General features: G+C 34.4%; 1 protein-coding gene across 11 annotated transcripts in view; it reads left to right on the top strand.

The window, feature by feature from the left end:
• LOC119632262 (serine/threonine-protein kinase mig-15) overlaps nucleotides 1–21146 on the top strand; it is a 69797-nt gene that overhangs the window by 34419 nt on the left and 14232 nt on the right. For 2 of the 11 annotated variants that reach the window (XM_038025086.1, XM_038025077.1), the window contains exons 3-10: nucleotides 1269–1959; nucleotides 2267–2670; nucleotides 2740–2937; nucleotides 3474–3494; nucleotides 6344–6690; nucleotides 7556–7694; nucleotides 10956–12011; nucleotides 20466–20591. In XM_038025086.1, coding sequence (XP_037881014.1) covers nucleotides 1269–1959; nucleotides 2267–2670; nucleotides 2740–2937; nucleotides 3474–3494; nucleotides 6344–6690; nucleotides 7556–7694; nucleotides 10956–12011; nucleotides 20466–20591 — 2982 coding nt within the window. Of the gene's footprint in view, nucleotides 1–1268; nucleotides 1960–2266; nucleotides 2671–2739; nucleotides 2938–3473; nucleotides 3495–6343; nucleotides 6691–7537; nucleotides 7695–10955; nucleotides 12012–20465; nucleotides 20592–21146 lie in introns of all 11 variants that reach the window. The other 9 variants (XM_038025084.1, XM_038025076.1, XM_038025081.1 and 6 more) reach the window with 8 other exon arrangements.

Raw genomic sequence — 21146 nt, 5'->3', positions numbered from 1 at the left:
GTGCAAGCCGTTTTCAAAAAATTTGCTTCGAAAAAAACGAGTTGTGGTGCCTTTAATTCCATCACAAGAAATTTACAAAAAAGTTGCTGCTTTTAGGTTATTACAGTGGAGAAAAAAGTATATGCGGCCATGTGTGAGTCTTTTTATTAGCTGGGCGTGGGCGATTTTTGCCATTAGGTACTGTAGGTGCGTTGATAGAGTGTACAAATTTTTGCCGTTTTAGTTCATTAGTGATGAAAACAGAAGTGTTTTCTTTTCCAACCTTTGTGTACCAAGTTTTAATCTTTTTAGTAAATTCGAAGCCGATAACTTAATTTTTGCCGCCGAGAGCTATTTAGGACAGACATTACACACACGACCTGTCGGATCTAGCGATATGCTTATATCGTATATTGAAAATTGGTAGAGAATGGCATAAGCATTCTAAGAAACGACGAAAACAAATAAAATAATAATAATAATAATAATAATAGTAATATTACCTTTGACAGCAACTCAGTAGTCGGAGGTTCAAATCTCAAGTGCGGTAGAGTTTTTAATAAAGCCGATAGTCTTAGATGCTACTGCTTTAAGACTTTAGACTTAAAATTTATTCTCTGGCTAAATTTATAATAATAATAATAATAATAATCTTTGACAAGAAAGGTAATTTCGCCAAGTGTGTTTTGGGAAGAATTGCATGAGGCCAGATGGTGGATAGCATATTTGAAGGACACCCTTGCCTTATTGTAATGATTGAATTTATTTTGTTAATAATAATCTTTTAAAAGAAATTAAACTTATTAAATAAAAAATAATTTAATTTTAGTGTAAATATTTATTTATTTATTTTTTTATCTAAATAATTGTTTCAACAATGCAGGCAAGGTTTCTTGCTGTCCAGTTCTAGTTCGCTTTCCATGCGTTTCCATATTCTCCGTAAATATCCTTATTTCCATTCTCTTATTCATTTCCCTTCCCTACCTTTTACAATGAAATCTATTTTTTTTCATTAGCTAATGGAATCAATGTTTTTATGCATAAAAAAATATTTACATTTCGTTCAACGTTCGGATAAGTTATTTAGAAATGCTTTAGCCGTTAAGAGAGTTCTCTCTATATATAGAGTTTGATAAGAGGATTACTTACTAACTTATATCTTGTTGTGCTGTAATTTCTCGATGACAATTTTTATATAACCGCGCACGGATTTGTAAAAAAATCCAACGAACTTTTGTTGCTTTGCTAATTATTTTGTTTTTGAAATTCTTTTCTCGCTATGTTTTCAGGGTCGTCACACAAAGACTGGTCAATTGGCTGCCATAAAAGTGATGGATGTCACCGAAGATGAAGAAGAAGAGATCAAATTGGAAATTAATGTGCTTAAGAAATATTCAAATCATCGTAATATTGCTACCTATTATGGTGCTTTCATTAAGAAATCACCGCCTGGCAAAGATGATCAGCTTTGGCTGGTTATGGAATATTGTGGTGCTGGTTCAGTAACGGATTTAGTTAAGTCCACAAAGGGTCAGAGTCTCAAAGAAGAGTGGATAGCGTATATATGCCGCGAGATTTTGCGCGGACTTAGTTATTTGCATTCGAATAAAGTCATACATCGTGATATCAAAGGACAGAACGTATTGCTTACCGATAATGCCGAAGTGAAGCTAGTAGACTTTGGTGTGTCAGCACAATTAGATCGCACGATAGGTCGCCGAAACACGTTCATTGGTACACCTTACTGGATGGCACCCGAAGTTATAGCTTGTGACGAGAATCCCGAGGCTACCTATGATAATCGTTCAGATTTATGGTCGCTGGGCATAACCGCATTGGAAATGGCTGAATCTCAACCGCCACTTTGTGATTTGCATCCGATGCGTGCTCTTTTCTTAATACCACGTAATTCGCCCCCTCGGCTAAAATCAAATCGAAAATGGTCAAAGAAATTTCAAAGTTTCATAGATACAGTGCTTGGTATGAAAATGATATGAAAGACAACCTTGACACTTACCACCTAAATGATATACTAACTTTGTCATTCCGCTTATAATGCCTAGAAATAGACAATGGGTGAACAGTCAGTCGGTCAATTGTGATAATTATACGCAATATTAAGAGAATATAAACATACATATATATATACTTATATGTATATATAAATATAAGTATATATGTAAGTGTAAAGCGTTCGTATCTTGTGGTGGTGGGTTAAATTCAAGCCAAAACTTGTTTATTTTGATCAAATATTTCATATTGATTTACATTGGCTTCATATTTTTAGTGAAAGACTATCATCAGAGGCCTTACACAGAACAATTGTTAAAGCATGCCTTTATTAAGGATCAACCCACAGATCGTCAAGTGCGTATACAACTAAAGGATCACATTGATCGTTGTAAGAAACGTAAACAGGAGAAGGAGAGGGAAGATTACCGTTACTCTGGTTCAGATAATGATGATGATGAACCACAGATAGCTGGTGAGCCCAGTTCAATTATACAAGCTCCCGGCGACACGTTACGGCGTAATTTTCAACAAATCCAGGAGGGCCGCATAGCGGCTGAACAACAACAGCAGCAACAACAAATGGCCGCTGTGGCTGCGGCGCAGGCAGCGGCTGCTCAAGTCCAGCAACAGGCCCAAGGTCAACAACCACCAGCCATTCGTCAGCAAAAAGCAGCATCGGTAATTCAGATAAAATGCATTACGAGTATTAGATTACTTAAGCTATAATTATTATTATATTTCAATTAGCGCGATCAACGTCAACAAATTGAAGAGCCTGGACCGCCATCACGTCCTGCTTTGCCACAACGTTTAATAGTGGTACCGGATCCCCCACATGCTAATCGACCATTGCCACCGACCCCGAAAAGTTCGGAATCTTCTGCCCAAACGCCTCAACAACAACAACAGCAACAACGCAATTCACAAAATAACTTTAAACCATCGGTATGTATTGTTGAGCAACACAGATTGTCTAAATCAGTCAGTATATATAGCATTCATTGCCCTTTCCCTATCTGCATACCTTTAGTCAAATGGTAATTTTGTAGGTTTATAAAAACTCGCATATATATGTATGTCGATATCCTTTCATGTTTCTCCCAAAATATAAACGTTTCTGTCTATTCCATACTTTTATGCAATACGTACCCATGTACATAAAATAATTAATTATTTATAATTTAATTTTAGTTTCTCGGCATTGTAAATTGTTAACTCTTTTTTTTTTTATTTTAATGTACATTTATTTTCATGTTTATTATATGTGTTTGTGTGATGTTCTCTCTCGTTTCCGGCTGTCGTCTTACTATTATCAACTCACATAATTTTTGTTGTATTTTGTAAACCAATACTACTACCCTTACCTTCTGTACCTACACATCAACAACCTAATATTATAAAAATAACAACAAACAACAACAAAAATGTCCTATTTGTTCCCTAAACTCCAACAACAACCTCAACATCAATTACCATCACAGTTACCACCCAGGAGACCAGAGGTAGGTTTTTCTCTCTTACACTATATTATTTTATACACATATGTATGTACATATGAACACTTTTTTGTTTTTTTTTTTTATTAAAAAAGTGGCTTTTATTTTATACCCACCACCACAGCAATGGAGATACGCTAACTTTCATTACATTTTAAACATTTAAATATACATCTATCAACAACCCTTCAAAGTATATAAACGCTTTATAAAATTCCAAAAATTGGCGAGACTTGTATACAAGCACACACTCACAATATCTAATAAAATACTAAAAAAAAGTTCTCCACAAAAATTTCAATTATTTCAACATACTTCCATTAATAAGTTAGGTCCAAACTAAATATCGGTCGTTGTCATACATTTGGCCGAGACTTTTTTCATTCGCCTTCAAAAATTTACCATTTTTCTCTTACAATTACCAAAATATTTTACGTATCATATACATAGATATATCTATGGTAGTGGATATCTAATTTCTAAGTTCTATCTAAGTCGTCTTGCAATCAATAAAATATAGTTCGCTCAGTTCTTCATATATTTACTTCTATTTTTGTCCACCTTTTAAGAGCACTCGCTCCCTATCGCTAATCAAAATGTTGTCACATTTTCACGTACGCTTCAAACAAATTGAAGAAAATCGACCAACCCTCACTTATCCAACATATACAGACATACAGAGCATATTTTCACAATATATTGCAAATGAGCTAATATTCCAGTCAAATACAGTGCACAGCGCATAGCGCTACTTTTACCTCACGAATACAATTTACTGACACTTCTCATTTTTCAAAATACAAAACTTTGCACTATTTGCTCAGAAGAATGAGCAACAAACGTAAAGGTGACAAATTCACAAACACTCTATGCTGCATGTGTTTTTTATTCATCTGCCTATATCATCTCACATAAGACCGACTCCCTTCCTCCCATTGCTTATCAATTATATTTAAAATTTTTATCTGTGTGGCTTTACTCTCGTGAACTAAAATGCTAGCAGCGTAGCTTTATATTGCACTTATTTATCGATACGGTCCCAATTTGATTTGTTTGTTTGTTTATCGTGACTTAATTTTCAAGACAAAAGAACAATTGTAAGAAAATAGTTAATTAATCATGCGATGATTGTTCGAAAAATTGTTACGAATTGCAAAGGTATTAAAGGTTTTAACGCTATGCATAGAGTAGAGTGATCAGAGAATAAATGAATTTGATGCATTATCTTTTATTGTAGACCCCTTTGCTCTTTCACGCAGAGGATGGTTTTATTAGCTTCAGATCGAGTCATAAGCTTCGGTATTTTCGTTATCGGTGAAACAAAGTGGGCATGACTCGGACGGAAAAAGTGAAAAACGAATAACCAATCACGATAGTTGGCCAAGCAAAGCCAATGTAAAACGTTGATATGCTCTCATTGGTTAAAACATCACGTAACTATACAGTTTTAAGCGGATTACTTCTGAATTGCTTATGCGATCCATTTTATGTTCAAGATAAAAGTGCTTTCATTCTTGACTATTTGATATGCAGAACGATCTGCTCTTCTCAATCAGATTGTGTAAACTGAGAAGCTAGCCCCATAGTTGGAAACGAAAGGGGGGCATCCTTCCTGTAGCCATCCCATGACCTCGTCTTGATTTATCTTGGTTTAAACGTTCTATCAATCAAAAAAAGAATATATGTCCTCCTCGTATTTTCGCAATTGAGAGACAAAATGTGGAAAGGACATAACGTAAAGCCGGGGTTACCCTCAAAGCCTAAATGACTTAATCTATGGCGACTTTCACCTCGCATTGGATTCATTTACTGAATGTCTCCTTGGCAAGAATTACTGTAAGCTTTCTCCATAGTAGGAGCTGGACTTTTTTGTACGTTTAGTTCATTCAGCCTTGTCCTTTTGTGGCGGCACTTGTTAACCAATTCAACTTATCTTTGATTGGAGCAACCTTAAAGACCTTGTTAGGTTTGTTTTTCTCTTATAACAAAGAATCCAGGATTTTTCTGCTGAGCTATGCATTGCATGAAGTCATCTTGATCTGGTCAGCGTTTTCGTAGAAACGTTGTCTGAAAGCAGGTGACGGGTAAGTCAGCCAGTCCCGGTGGTGATTCACCTGTGACATCTGTTTCCTAAAAACTTTATGAAAAAAAACCAAGCCATTTGAGCTCATGTAGACCCATTTCGGGTCATTGTAAATATAGATTAGTTCGTTTTACTTATTTATACCGAAGGACCTAAGTTAACCTAACTTACAACGAAATAAATGCAAAATAGATGTTGCACTGAGGACCCAGTGAAAGGATCTAAAATCTTTTTAAACGGATTAGTTTTTCGCTCCTTCAATATAATATTATTTTGCAGCCGGCAACCACTCACGCAATACTTTCGTAGTAATCAACAATGGTCTCGCTTTCCTTTTCTTACATACTTTATACATACTTTGCTAACGCTTTGAAAACAAAATGTTATAACTCCAGTTAGTTCATTAATGCATTTTACTAAAACAAAAAATAATGAAATTATTTGAAAGACAAATTATTTTTATACAAGACTCTAATGCCACTTTTACCATTTTTTTTTTATTTTCCCTTAAAAAAAAAAATCACAAACTATTGCTGTAAACACATTAATAAAAACACGTAATAATTGATATTTGAAATTGGTAACAAAAATAAATAAATAAATAAATAAAAAAATGTTTACCATTTTCCATTGCATCTACACACCTACACCACAAAAAAAAATCCATTATCCATTCTTTGCCTGTCATTCATTACCACCACCAACCGACAACCTATAACATACAATCAATCAATCAACCAAATCCAACTTTGCAAATTATATGCAACATTAGGATTTGGACATGATAGCGGCACAATTAAATGAATTAGGGGTCTCTCAACAGCCGCAAACCGGTTCATCAGCTTCAGCATCGTCTTCATTTGGACAACAGCAGCAAGCTCAACCGGAAGCACCACCGCGGAATAATCGTCAATCGGGACCATTACCACCAACGTCATCAGGTTCGGGGAAACCAGCTGCCGTTTTACCACCATCATCAGCTAATAATCATCATCATGTGGCCGTTTCGAATCCCCTCGATCCAATGGACAGCAGTGATTCTGATAGTGAACCGGAAGAACCCAATGATCGCGCACGTAACGACGGTACTCTGCTAGCAAGTGATCCACCAAAGCCACTGTAAGTACAAAACAAAAAGAACAAGATTGAATTGGAAATGTACGAATAATAAGGCCAAGTTAGTTTAAGAGCTATCCTCTATTCAATCTATCTACTTAGTTGACGCATCAGAGGGCAAGCGGGCATATTTATTTTACCGTTCCGTTGCGCAAGCATTAAGAGCACTTTCAAAGAAGATGAATTAATCCACACGTTTTACTAGCATGAAGTTTTAACTTCATTTTGCTATGTCCGTATATTCGCGCCTATTTATGGACGAAAATACGAAAATATGATAATAACTTTCATCTGTTTGGAAGAATTTGAAAAATATTACAAAAATTCCGGTTGCAATTAAAGAAAAGATTTATTGATTGATAAATAAAAATGAACCTGACACTTAGGCATTTATTACCATATGAACCTCATACTTATATCGGCAAACTATAAAAAGAGAATCAAATAAGGCGGCTTGTCATGCTGATAAAATAGACAGATTCTATTCTTTTTTAAAGCATAGGGGAGAGTAGGAGAATAGCCGAATTTAATGTATGCATGGACATACAGAAATCGCTCCGACATACATACCCTTGTTTCCTTAAATCGATCAATATTCGCCTACCTGAAGTTAATGTGGACTTTCCTAAATTTCTTTAAAATGTATTAATAATAAAATTAAATTGATAAGTTAATTAATAACCTTGAATCTCTTTTTCTTCTCATACTATTTCTTATGTATGTACTATAACAATTTTATGTTTGTATATTTGTTTGTGCATTTCGTGCATTTTTAATTAATTTTGGTTTTGTAAAAAAAAAAAAAAAAAAAAAAAAATATCTTTTTGGTTTGGTTGGTTGGTTTATTTAGCCCTGAATTTTCATATAGGCCTGGACTGGTTCCAGTTTCGGAAGATTCTACTACTCCAATGACGCACGGTGGCAGCAGCGGACCGCCAAATCGTCCGTTGCCACCAACGCCCGACGATGACGAACAAGCAGGCGATCGAACATTAATCATGAAGCGGGTAAGTCAATCGAAAAATCTACCCGTATTTTGCATCCATTTGTTCTTCCTAAATATCGCTATTGCAGTAGCATCCGGTTGGGAGTAGGTTTTTTTTCCCTTTTTTTTTTTTTTTTTTTTTTTTTGTTTTAATTTAAAGAAAAACAATTCCCTGGAATAAATTACGTACAACTATGATTTGAAAAATTTTAATTGGTGATTTTTTTAAAAGTGTCGTCTATGACATTCTCTTTTGGGTTGTGACGATTCAAAGAATTGTATAGCGAACGAACATAAAAGCAAAAACAAAAAAAAAAGGTGTGGAACAGTAAATTTTATAATATTTTTTTGTCCACAAATTAATTATACTAAAGTTATTTTGCTGCCATAAATTATTGTACATTTTTTTTTTTTTCAATTGTACAGCGGTTTAGGGCTTTTAATAAAATTTGCAAAAAGAAAAACAGAAAAAAAAAAACCAAAAAATTTAACACAAACAGCTGAAAATTAAAACAATAATCCGTGCAGTTTACAAGTGGTTGTGGTTCTCTCGACTTAAATATTATTTTCAAATAATTTTATTTGAAATTGATCATAATTTTTATAGTTGTATTTTGTTTACATTCTAAAATATATATTTATAATTTTTGCAAATACTTTTCGTGAACTTTTTCTTTCTTATATTTTTGCATTTGAAAAAAAAAAAACAAATAAATAAATAAATGTTTTTTTTTTTTTTATTTCTTTAAACAAAATTTACTTTTTGCGCTATAATATTATACTTGCATATAAAATAGCACTCAATGATTTACTCTTTTACATACATATAATCGTGTATAAAAATTAAATAGATTTAGTTGATATTTTTGTATATACATACATATCTTTTCTTAATTCATTGTACCGTGAAGAAATATCGCAAGAGACCATGGTTCGTTTTTTTTTTTTCTTTTTTTTCATTTTTCAAATATAAACGTATGTACGTATGAAATTCATGAAAAATTTTGCAAAAGTAATGTAACAAAAAACTATCACTCCCTGTTTAACTCATCCCCTACCATTTTCGACTCTTAACATTTGTGAAAATTCGTGTGCGTGATAACTGGGCAGATGCTCTCTTTTTTCCACTCTCTCTCTCTCTCTCTCTCTATCTCTCTCTCTCACACACTCTCTCCCAAGTTTTTCTACTTCTCTTCCCCGCATCCTCTGATCCACCTTTTTCCTCTTCCGTTATACTTGGAACTAGAATCACCGCGCAATTATATCCTAAGTAGGTTACAGAAACTCTAATAAAGTTTTATCGAGAAGTACGAAATAATCAGTTTGACTTTTAGAGTTCATAAGGTAATGGTACTGCGTGACACAATTTTTTTAGAAAAAAAAAAAATTTAATAAATACGTCCTTGTCTCCTAGCTGTGACTGTCTGTTCGATAAACGTATTTAGCGGCAGCCACGCCCATTTAAATGTTCTTTCATTGCAAATATATGTATAAGGTTTATACCTAGGTCGAATCATGATTATACAAAACTATTAATACATTATATGTCTGCCCTAGTTTGCCTTAAACGGTCATAAGTTTCTCCACGCAAACGCGTGTTTAGCCTTCAATAGAGGTCGGACGTAACTCGATCTTTACGAAAACTCGATTCGAGGAAAGCTCCAAACGACGACAATCTTTGATCTTAAGAGAGAATTGAAGACATTTTCTAAGGTTTTACTTGTTAACAAGTAGAGTGACCCTTTAACACCTTTTAAAAGTACAACTAACGAGGTTTTCCTACCAAATAAAGTTAATCTAACTCAAATATTTGCTGGGAGCACCACCGCCGCAAAAATGTGAGCATGTATTATCGAAATTGGGCATTTGCATTCCTTGGTCGATCAGTATGGCACTTTATGCGAAATGAACAGATCGGCAATTTTATCTTAATTGAGTCTATAAACTGCGATTCCGTCGTGGTATTTTTGAAAAAGATTTACTCAGACATTTGCCCGGACTATCGGTATGTTTGGTCGCAAAATTATCGCGTTCGATTTGCTAACACGATCACAGTTAAACGATTACATGATCGATCTTTCATATCTTTATGTTTATTAAATAGAAGAACGGAAGGATAACTGGGACTTTTAATCGAAAATGTGTATGGAAGCTACGAACAACCAACCAACCTCTAATAGCAGTAGTTACAGCGAAAGGAATTGGACATATATTCGTTTAGCTATCTAATCTAACATTAGATCAAAGAAATATTTCGTAGTGTTTTTTGTAATAGAGTCAGGTAACTTTAGTAGCGCTAATCCAATCCGCGGCCGTATATGCATATGTGAAAACTCACTGTGTTTTGTTTAATCATTTCAACTAAGAAAATAATGCCGCGTAGAGTTGCCAAGTTGACATGTTATGGGATTTATAGTAAAGACAACCGATTATTTGAATTGGTAGCTTGTCTCCGCATTGGAAGCTGCGATATGAAAGATCAGCCACTCTCCGGTCGACCAATTGTAAATAAACTTGGTGAAGTTCTCCGAAAAATAATACGAAAACGGCATACGTTATTTTATGATATCACCGCAAAATTCAGAATTGACCAAAAAAAATATTGAGTCTTTTTTAGGGCATAGAGTAACTTGACAGTGTGAATTCAATGTGAATTCTTACCGAATCGAAACGAACTTGCACTATCTTTGAAGTTGGGCCCCGTATGATAATGGATGTAGCTGGCAAGGTTAGGTATGACTGTAACACATTAAGATGGTAAGAATCCTCAATTCTTATGCTTAAAGAGAGTTAGTATTGACATAATAGATATGATTAGCAATTTTCTAAAAAGAATTTTCAAAAAAATATTGTTTTGCGAAAGATTTAAATGTTTATCATGCTATCTCTGCGTAAGGAAAAGAGGCAGTCGCCTTCCTTCTCTCTCGTATATGTTTCTAATAAGCATACTGTTCTTGGAAGCCCCTTCGTTATTGTTGACGTCTCTCAACATAGCATTTAGAGAATTTCAGGCTAGCAAGACTATGTTGATCTGATGAAATTTTGAACAGAAAGCTACTACTCAGTTGGGCCGTTCACACGAAAAAAAAGAAATACCCCTCTCCGGTCCCCATCGTTCTTCCTCTCATCCGCTAAGTTTCTCTTCCTTTCCCATCAATGTGCTTCTTTCTATTCCAATGTTTTAAAAAAAAAAACTTCCTCCTGCAACATTGCCTTTAAGAATTATCCTTAGAAACTCATTAAATGTATAAATATGAACTTCACATAACATACACATATATAGAAACTCGAAAATCAAAATAAATTACAAAAATCAGCCTCGACATCGACATGTGCAAATCGGCCACAAAACGATTTACGTGATGAGGTTGTTTTGTTGCGCGACTGGGATATTGAGAAATTCTTTCTTAAACAGAACAGTGGCGAATTGAGCGGCGGAGTGATCAGTCTTTCAAGAGCGGCAACTCTTACATCGTCGAATATAAGTACATTAAAGGCTGAACAGAAACTGCAGAGGTGCAGCTTGGCCGAATTGCCACGGCAACAACATCCACAGACTCCAAAAGGATTCCAACCGCTGAAAGGGCCAGGGGTGAATAACGTTGCAAAGAACAATAGCCTTAACAATAGTAACAATAACAGAATAGGTGCTCAAACCAAAGAACAAACACAGCAACAACTGCTTCGCTTAAGTCCGGCAGAAGCAATAAACAACCAAAAATCCAGCGTTAATGTTAATAACAATAGTAATAATAATAATAATAATAATAATAACAACAGGTCTTCCGTCACAAGTGCCTTAACCCGCAGTGCCAATGCTACACATAAGCGACAAGAGTCAGACTCGAAATTACCGCAAAATTTTATACGCGGTTTCCGACGCGAAAATTCGGACTTCTTTCCTCTTACCAAACGACACTCGACCGTGCTGACGAATAGCAATTTACTGCAATCGATACCACCGATGCCGCTGACACAGCAATCGCTGCAACAATCATTCAGCTCATCCTCACAAAGAGGCGCATCCATTATGCAACATAGTAATGTCTTTAAAAATGATCATAACAAAGCAAAAGATAATTCCGTCTCCGCACAAACAAAGGCTGCCAATCAGGGTAAAAGTAAATCGGGTACCGGTAAATTATCGTCGTCATCGCATGGCACAAACGCGTCCAGCAAAAATAATTGGACTAGCAATCTAACGCCGAGAAATCTAGATTTCTTACGCCCACGTCGTGAAAAGACTGAATCAGTTATAATTTTGCAAAACTCTGCCGCCAGACAACAATTGGTACATCAACTTGTACAGCAGCAACAACAACAACAACAGCAGCAGCAGGTAAACAATGCTCTCTCACTCACTCTGTCTGTCTCTCTCTCTCTCTCTCTCTCTCTCTCTGTCTTTCTCGTTTTCTCTCTCACTTTTTTTGCTCTCTCTTGCCTTTTCCCTCATATAAGATATAAGGTTTAATAACTATTCCACCAACACCGCCACCACCACCACCACCACCACCACCATCACCATATCATCCCACTTCAATAGCTGGTACTAGTTAAAAAACGATATTCCAGAACTTAAATAAACAAATAAAATAATGATGTAATAAACCATTGCCAAATTGAAACGAATTGCATTTGTTCTCCGGCAGTGTATAATAAAACATTTCCTCCCAAAAACAAATCATAACTTAAAAAAATTACATTAAATTACATGACGATTTTAACTTCTTTACATATCAGAGATTCTCAATGGATAAAATAACATTGCCCCCCTCCCCAATTCGCTGCATTTCTTTCGATTGAAAATGAAAATATACATTTGTAAACGCAAAATGTGTTTTTTTTTTTATTTTTTTTTTTTAAATTTATCAAGAACTATCCACTCACGATTTTGTTGTATATATTTTATTATACCCTACACCACTTGTGGTACAGGATATATTAAATTAATGCGGAGGTATGTAACACGCAGAAGGACTTAAGATAGACCCACCTTATATTATACTGATCGATTCAGAATCATAATTTTCAATCAGAACACGTCATTGTACCAAATTTCATCAAAATATTTCAAAAATTGTGACCTGTAGCTTGAGCACAAATTTATATAGGCCGATATGAGACGGACAGACGGACAGACAAGTTTAGATCAATTCTGATCATGAGTACAATATAAGATGGGTCTATCTGAAGCGCTTCTGCGTCGCACAAACTTAATATACCCTGACCAAGTTTAGTACTGTAGGATACGAAAGCCCTACTATCTTTTATGCCAATGAACTTAAGCTAATATATAACATATAACAACATTATTGTCAATATGACGTTCAAGCTTTAAACGATCCTGATAAATATTATTCTCAATTTTACCGTAATATCTGTGCTATGGATTTTAAGATAAACTATTAAATGTGAAGGGCATTCATTTTCGAGCTCAAGTTTTTAGCGCAATTAGTACAAGCGAACAATGAACGATTGGGAATGGAACGGTCGGACTTGGTCGTTATAAATGAGCGGACAAATGAAATTTTGTATACGTACTTCCTCTACGTATTTTCCTCGACGACTCGTCAAAGACGTTAACCTGTATATGGTCATCTAAAAATTCATGCTCAAGGTGTTGTGTAAGATAAGCCTTTCTCACCTTCTTACATGCTAGCTTTTTAATTACATTTAATTTAATGTAAAAAATACAAGTAATTTTTTATGATATCGAAATATCTTAATAAATTGTAAACGCAATGGAAAATTTTTTACATTTATATATACGCAATCTATCAATTCCGATCTAGAAACATCTCAAACATTTTCATTTATTCTAGCAATCGAAAGAAACACGACTTGAATTCATGCATATGCTTTGATCCTTTTTTTTTTTTTTTTTTTTTTTTTGTTTTCATTATTTTCGCATTGAGAATCTTTGCGTACGTATGCACTAACAGCATTAGAGATAAGCTATATTCCAAGAGAGTCAATATATTTACTTTATATTCATTATATATATTCATTATATTTGCTGTAATATTAAGTATTGCTCGATTATATTTTAATTAATCTTATGCTTGTCGTGGTTTGTGCTACTCTACCAACATTTGATTTCGTTATATGTATTAATAATTAATAATTAACATCGTTTCGTTTTTGTTTTTTGTCTCTTTTGCACATCTGTTACTAAACCTTTCTGAAAATATGTCATGCACACCAAGCACAATAAATTTTGCAATAACATTCAATAAAAGAGAAATAACGAAAAAAAAAAAAAATCACCAATTGTGTATGTTTTGTTTTTAATTTATTTTGTTGTTTTTTTTTTTTGTTTGTTTTTTGTCTTAACTAACGCACGTCGCATCTTAGGAAAGAAAATTGTATGTAAAAAATTATGCATATTTTTGTGTTTTATTTCAAGTAATTATTTTTCAAAAAATTCTCGATTATATAAAATCACTTTACCATCCATCCATAAGCATTTCTGTATGTAATATACGCACAATTAATTACATTTTGTTTTATTGTTTTCATCATTTTGTTTGATATGTAGTTTATTATTTTTTTTCTCTCTTTCTCTCTCTCTCTCTCTCTCTCTCTCTCTTTCTATTTATCCTTCGCTCTCTCTCTCTCTCTCTTAAGCGAACAAGAGCCTCTACCATTTGTTAATTAGCTTATCTAATATTTATTAGAATTTGTATCCATATACAAGCAATTAATGTATGGAGACGAGAAAAAAGAAACAAAAAAAATTTGCACCTTTGTACCGCTAGAACGATCATTAAGAACTCATTTGTGTTAACATTTGTTATTAACCATTGTGAAATTTATTCGTTTAGTTTTTTAAGCTAATTTCCTCTTAAAACAACTGCATAACTTTCTTTTTTTACTAATTATCTATTTCTCTCCATCTTATAAGCTATATATATACATACCCCTATATATATATATATATATATATATATATATATATATATACCTATATATATATATATACATATATATATATATATATAGACAGAGATATATATAGTAAAAGTTAAAAGTGTTCATGCGGCATCCATGAAATTTCGAATTTTCCCAAAGTTTACGTCAACAACGTTTGGTTAATGAGACATTTGATTATTGCTCACTGTAAATTTCGTTTGCAACCTTTTTATGCCTGTTATCTTAAAACATTTGCAAAGTGTTGTAGCAACAAAAGTATATTATTTACGTGACATTGTTTCCTAGAAAATCTTTGCAACGTGCCAAACCACAGCGAAAACAAGTGGCGCTCTCTTATTTCCTTACCGTTTTAAACATCGTAAATTCAATTCATTCAATTTCATTTCTATCTTTAAAACGTTCAAACGAATAATATCGTCTTGTGAATTTGCTTTTTTCTTCTTTCCCCATTTTTTAGCGGATTGAAGTAGTCCTTATGATAGCCAAAAACGATACAAAATCATAATTATGACCGAAATGAAAACTTAAACGGCTTAAAACGTCAATTTTTCGAACACATAGTCACATTGAATAACTTAGTCAATGCAAAAATCAAATAAAGATGAAAATGTTCGAAGCCATTAAAGCAATTGAGTGGTGTAAGCAGCAAAGCATCGTAGTTTAGAATCGAAACAAAAACTTTCTTCAAAATTGGATTTTAAAAAGTTGAAAAATCTTTTTCTTGGAACCATGCCTGTCATGCGGAGAATACTGTCGGTTTGCGCGATACAAAATTTAAAATTTCCTCAAAATATAGCTTAAAGTTCAGAGACGTCGTTTGTCGTTTTCCATTTCTTTAATAATTTAAAGTTTGTCGGTTCCATGGTCGGGAATTTCAAGCGATTTTTTCCAGTGCCCCTGACACACAGCAGTACTCTGGGCGATATTACATGACAGAACGTCCCAAGTCAAAAGATATATATATATTTTTTTTTTTACGATATTCATAACTTAACAAGCTTGCTGTATCTTAGAACAATATTGACACCGGAGAATTTTATTGCGACTGTCGTTTTGCAATACACTATGGCAAGAAAGCGCATTGCTTGCTCTTATGGCTACTGGTAGTTGACCACAAGAATGCAGCTAATCGTCCGAATCTTCACGAATGATCCGATTGCTTCTCTAACATTTATATGCTTTTTCTACGGAATGATTTACCGACACCTCCAAAATGTAGCGCAGTGAACAGATAGAGAAGGACACGGGAGAACTCAATCTTAAAGTCAAAGCGATCGAGTTGTGTCGCCGTTTTCGTTAGGATGAAAACCATCCCTTGCAACTCCACTTCTCGATTATCGAGCATAATAAACTGTATATTCCTTTGATGTTCTTTTGGTGAAACCACATCTTTTCGGTGTCTACTGCATTGAGCGTCATCATTGTCCGTACAACCTTCTTTCAAATCCACAAACCATCGAGAAATTGTTCTTTTTGGCGGGGAAGAGTTGGTAAACACTTTTCAAGCAACTGCTGAGTTTGAACCGGGTTTCTTTTTTTTTTTTTTTGTTTACTAAAACAGAAAATTCCAGAATAATAAAAGTAAATTCACGAAAGACACTGTCACACTCGTAAATAAATTATCGAAATGCCATGACATTTTGGTGAACGTCCTTTGAGTGTAGTCATTTTTCAGAAATAAGGCGCTTTTCCCAGTTTATTTCCCATTTAAATTTAAAACCCTATCTCTGCTACATTTTGAGCATTTGACCTGGCAACTCGGAACTTATTTTCCATGCTACTGGTATCGTTGTTTGTATCGTGGCGCTACATGCATTCCGTAACTTTATTATTTCGCCATATAAATATGCATTAATACTGAAATACTGAAATTTTCACTGAAATTTGACTGCTTTCACTGTGTTTGCCCTATTCATTTCGGGTAAAATATTTTAAAATAGAAATCTACGTTGTTTAAAACATTAAGGAATTAAACAAAGATTTTTTTTTGTCTTACATCAGATTTAGTTATCATAGTAGATGTATACGTGTAGATTTTCATCCTTCAAGTTTTTTTAGGTCCTTGTTGCTAGTCGTATGACGGTGTTTTCGAGCGAAATCTTCCCCTAATAATCTATATATCTATTTGTTAATAATCTGTACATCCATTTACCTTACCTAAAACGCTGGCTTGAACTATTTTTTTACCTTTTCAACTCATCTTTTCCATAATGTTGAGAAGCTCATAGGCGTATGTGCACTTCTTTCATATAAAATATATATATATTATATGTATATATTTTGATGTAAAATATTTGATCGGTCTGTATTCAAAATTTAACTAAAAACTAAAGCCAAAAATACTGCAGAACAATTAAAAAAAAAAAATTATTTTAAAACAATACTTAAGGTTTACACATATAGATGTGACTTAAGCAGGTGATATGATGATCTTAGCTCATCGTAAATAGAAAATTATTGCATTTGGTGCCATAAAGTCCTATAAAGGGATGTATGTTCGATTGAACGGAACGTTATTATCGTCGTTTTCAAATGTTTATAAAATTTAATGATAATAACGGCGATTTCTTATACTTTTCAGCGGCACAGAGAGAGGGTACCATTAGTTTTCCTCCAGTTCTTTCTATAAGGACTGTGGGTTGATAATAAAATCCTATGTATTTGAAATTAAGTCTAAAGAAATTTATTAACTTTTATGACATCTTTTGAAATATTTTCAAAACAATTCTCACCATAACCTCTTCCATAAATATATTACAAATTTCGTCCTAGAATGAATCTTGGGTGCGCTTCATAATAATAAGGTAAATCGTTATTCTTATTAATTATTAGTTGATCGATCGTGGCGTTATTTTCGCAAAAGAACGTTTGTACGATTATGTGAAATATTTATATTCGCATTCCAAATGATTATCGGCTACAGCTCGCTATGTCTTTTTAGCAAGTATTGCGAATAATTGTGCACATATCGACATCGGATATTTCAGGAAATGCGATCAACGATTTTCTGAAAATTTTGAAAATTATATATTTTGAATGACTATAACCGTGCGTGTCGTTTTGAAAAATATTTATAAAGCATGTAACATGGCTTTCTGTGGCTTTCATTTATATATGCAAAAAGAACTCCTAAATACCAATTTCTTCCTATCTACTTCAGTGTTGCGACACCGATGACACTATTTGTATCAAAGAGAACTCAGACAGTGACGGGCAATGTGGGCCCAATCACATGCCCAATCATATCTATGCTCTTAAACATCCGCGTAAGCTTTGTTGTGCTTATACAAGGACACCGTTACGAAAAGTGTTTTACGGTAATAAAAGACGTTTGTCCGCCAATTAAATCCTTTTACACTCTCACTGCTCAGAGCTGCTCACTCTGCAATTGTCCGCATAGCGCACAACACACTATTTCATCTTTTTGTATAATCTTTTAATCGGACTCTCCCCGCCTTTGGCCCAGTTTCACCTTTTAGTCCCTCTTGACGAGCACAGTGCCTATATATGGGTGACTTCCCATGAATGCCCCGCCAATAAAAAGCAAAAAACAAAAGGCAGACGTTTTTCCATATTTCGACGTTTTTCCATAGCCGTCCTTTGGGGCCATCTGAGAATGTTGGGTTCAAAACGGTCTCGTTCGATTTACTTGGACTTCATTTTATGTTTATTGAATGATTTTTGATATTTTGATTTTAATACCTTTCGATGCCATTTGATGATATGAAACTTTGATTCGCCGCAGACGCAGTCGCAAGTGAATATCTAGACACGGGTTTGCTTGTTTTGGCGAAAATGTATCTTGACTGGAATACTGTTGAGTAATTTCGTGGCAATGAGTTTCACCGAACATTTTGTGCACTGGGAAAGAAATATAACGACTGGCAATTTTTGGTAAGTGGGCGCTTTGCAACAAGTCGCTGGCTAAAAAGCCAAGAATTGTCGCAGTAAAGTAAACAAAGCAAATAAGCGAATACTGTCGAAAATTGATAAAGTCCAAAATTAAAAAAATGTGGTGTTGCGCATATGATTTTTAAATCGAACAAAATCATTCTTATAATTTGCAGAAGCAAGTGACGCGAGACGGTAATACTTTCTTAGTTCCAAACATAAATTGATGAAACTGTATATTTACACGACAGGCAAAGCCTGGAGTAGATGTCAGTACACAGTACAGTGCAAAAGCGACGTCACGTAAGTGGCCCTTGCAGACGTTTTTTACAGTTTATATTTATATTGGACATGGCCGCAATCAACCTGTGAATTTGATACCGACAGTTGTCTAAGAGAAATAGCAGAAAATAATTGTACTCCAATTGACAGAGGGACAAACCAATAAATGTGGTAACAGCAGCGAGGAAAATAAAAACGCAACGCGTTCGGACAACTGTTTCGAAAAAAGTATAAAAGTCATTCTGGTCGCAAGAATTGTCCAAATCTGTCCAAATCTATACAAATATAGAGAAATAGAGCGGCGTATACTTGCAATAAATGAGGGCATATATTACATATATTTATACAATACTTATACAACATATGCCTAATTGTAATGGTATTATGAATTTCAAAAATCATTTAATGAAAAGTCAACTATTTAACCCGTTAACTGCTGGCGTTGAAATGAACAGATCGCTACCGTTTTTGAACGTAACATCTGGAGATGGTGCTGACATCTTCTCACAAATATGTCAGTGATTTGCGGATTTCTTCTTTTCGAGTTGACTTCAGTCTCTCGTCGATTGCGGGCATGTTTTCGCAGCGAAATCGCACTCATCTTTGAAATCGATCTTCAAAAGCGATGAAGGAATGCACATTTCAGATATCGGTTTTCAATTTTCATTTTTGCGGCCGCGACAATCCTAAAAAAAGAGCGAATTAAATTGACTTGATAGAAATAGGTGTATAGAAAACGTCAGAGACGCTGAATATTTCCAAAAATGCTATTAATCTAGGAATCAACTGAATCTATATTATCATGCCCAAAAATCGAAATCTTTAACACGTGTTACATGAGCATATCCTATTAGAGTTTTTAGTTAGCGATGCATTACATGTTCTTTTTGAAACTATTGCCAATCTCCTCCTTTAATACTTAGGACGATCTGCGGATCGGAATTGAACTTGAAATAAGAGGGATGAATAATTACTCTTTACTTAGATATTGGCAACTGTCAAAACGCTATGTCCATTAGTGAATGTCTTCTCCATGGTTTTGGGTGAACGTAAATATATTTTCAGATGCGCTTGAAATGCGATTAAAAACTTTGTTATAAAAGCAAAAAAAAGTCGAATTAATGACAACATTCACATATGTCGAATACGGTGGGAGGGGGAGTGGAACGCGCATGCTAATCTTATTGTATTGTAATGCTCGCAAATAGTGCAGTAGAGTATAACCGTAGAAAAGTATGTTCTTTGTTTTCGGTGAGGTATGGATTAATGTAGCCTATAATGTCTTTATGTGCACTTATCGTTAGCGATCGATATCGTCGATGATTTCTTAAACGATCAAGCTGAGAATGGTCACGATCGGTTAACTGAAAGTTCGCAATTGGCAAATATTTGTTTGGTTTCGGGTACCCAAGGTTCGCTTTCTTTGTATACAAATTTTCAAATATACATTTTATGATTAATAGGTGTGTGATAGAAAGCAAAAGCTAATTTTTTTTTTTTTTTTCATTATTTTTTATGAAAATAATATATGCATTTATGAATCGACATAGCTAACTTAAAAAAAAAAAAATAATAACAATAATCATTACTATTATTATTCTCATAAATCTTAAGTGAACGCTAAACTCTTGTTTTCTAAAAATAAATTTTTAATTTTTTTACATTAAAATCTGTTGAATTCATTTAGAATCGCAATTCCGAGAACAGTGGTCTTGGTACACCTGGTACACGCACTAGCAGTGTCTTACCCGACTTACTTAGTCAGGCTTCACCAGCTACGCCCCCACGCCATGACAAATCATCCAGTGAGGAGGTAAGTGACATAGTTTCTCTACCAAATATTTTCTCTTATATTTTCGCTTTTCTTGTTCAATATTTTTGTCTTGTGTTTACTTACTTCTTTACAATAATTAGCGCCTTTTAAAGTAAATAAATGTTCGTTTATTTCGTTATCTTTTCATACCCATCACCGATGTATGCGAATGTTCATTTATTTTCTCAAAACAACTGCAATACCCAGCAAAAGGCCTCAGGGGCTCCATAAAGAATATGCGTATATATATATATACATACTTGACCAACATCAAATTCAGAATTGAATTAAGCATGTCCGCTTATGCGTCTGTTTGTTGGTGTAATGTACATTGTAAACACTCTGCTGGCTGTAAAAATTAAGCTATCACCTTCACCCCCGCAGTGCAACTTAAATTGAGAACACGTTTGTTCCTAAAAGCCCGTTACTCATATCCTACGCTAAATATAATGACAAAATTTTCCTCCCATTTATCTTACCGCGCCCCCCCCCCCCCCCCCCCCCCCCTACCGTACCTCTGTAGCGAGAAATCGGTTACGCCCACCGCAAAACTGT

Source organism: Glossina fuscipes, unplaced genomic scaffold (assembly GCF_014805625.2).
Source record: "Glossina fuscipes isolate IAEA_lab_2018 unplaced genomic scaffold, Yale_Gfus_2 1, whole genome shotgun sequence".
Lineage (NCBI taxonomy): Eukaryota > Metazoa > Arthropoda > Insecta > Diptera > Glossinidae > Glossina > Glossina fuscipes.
The sequence above is the reverse complement of the archived record's forward strand: the minus strand, read 5'-3'. Positions and strand labels throughout refer to the sequence as shown.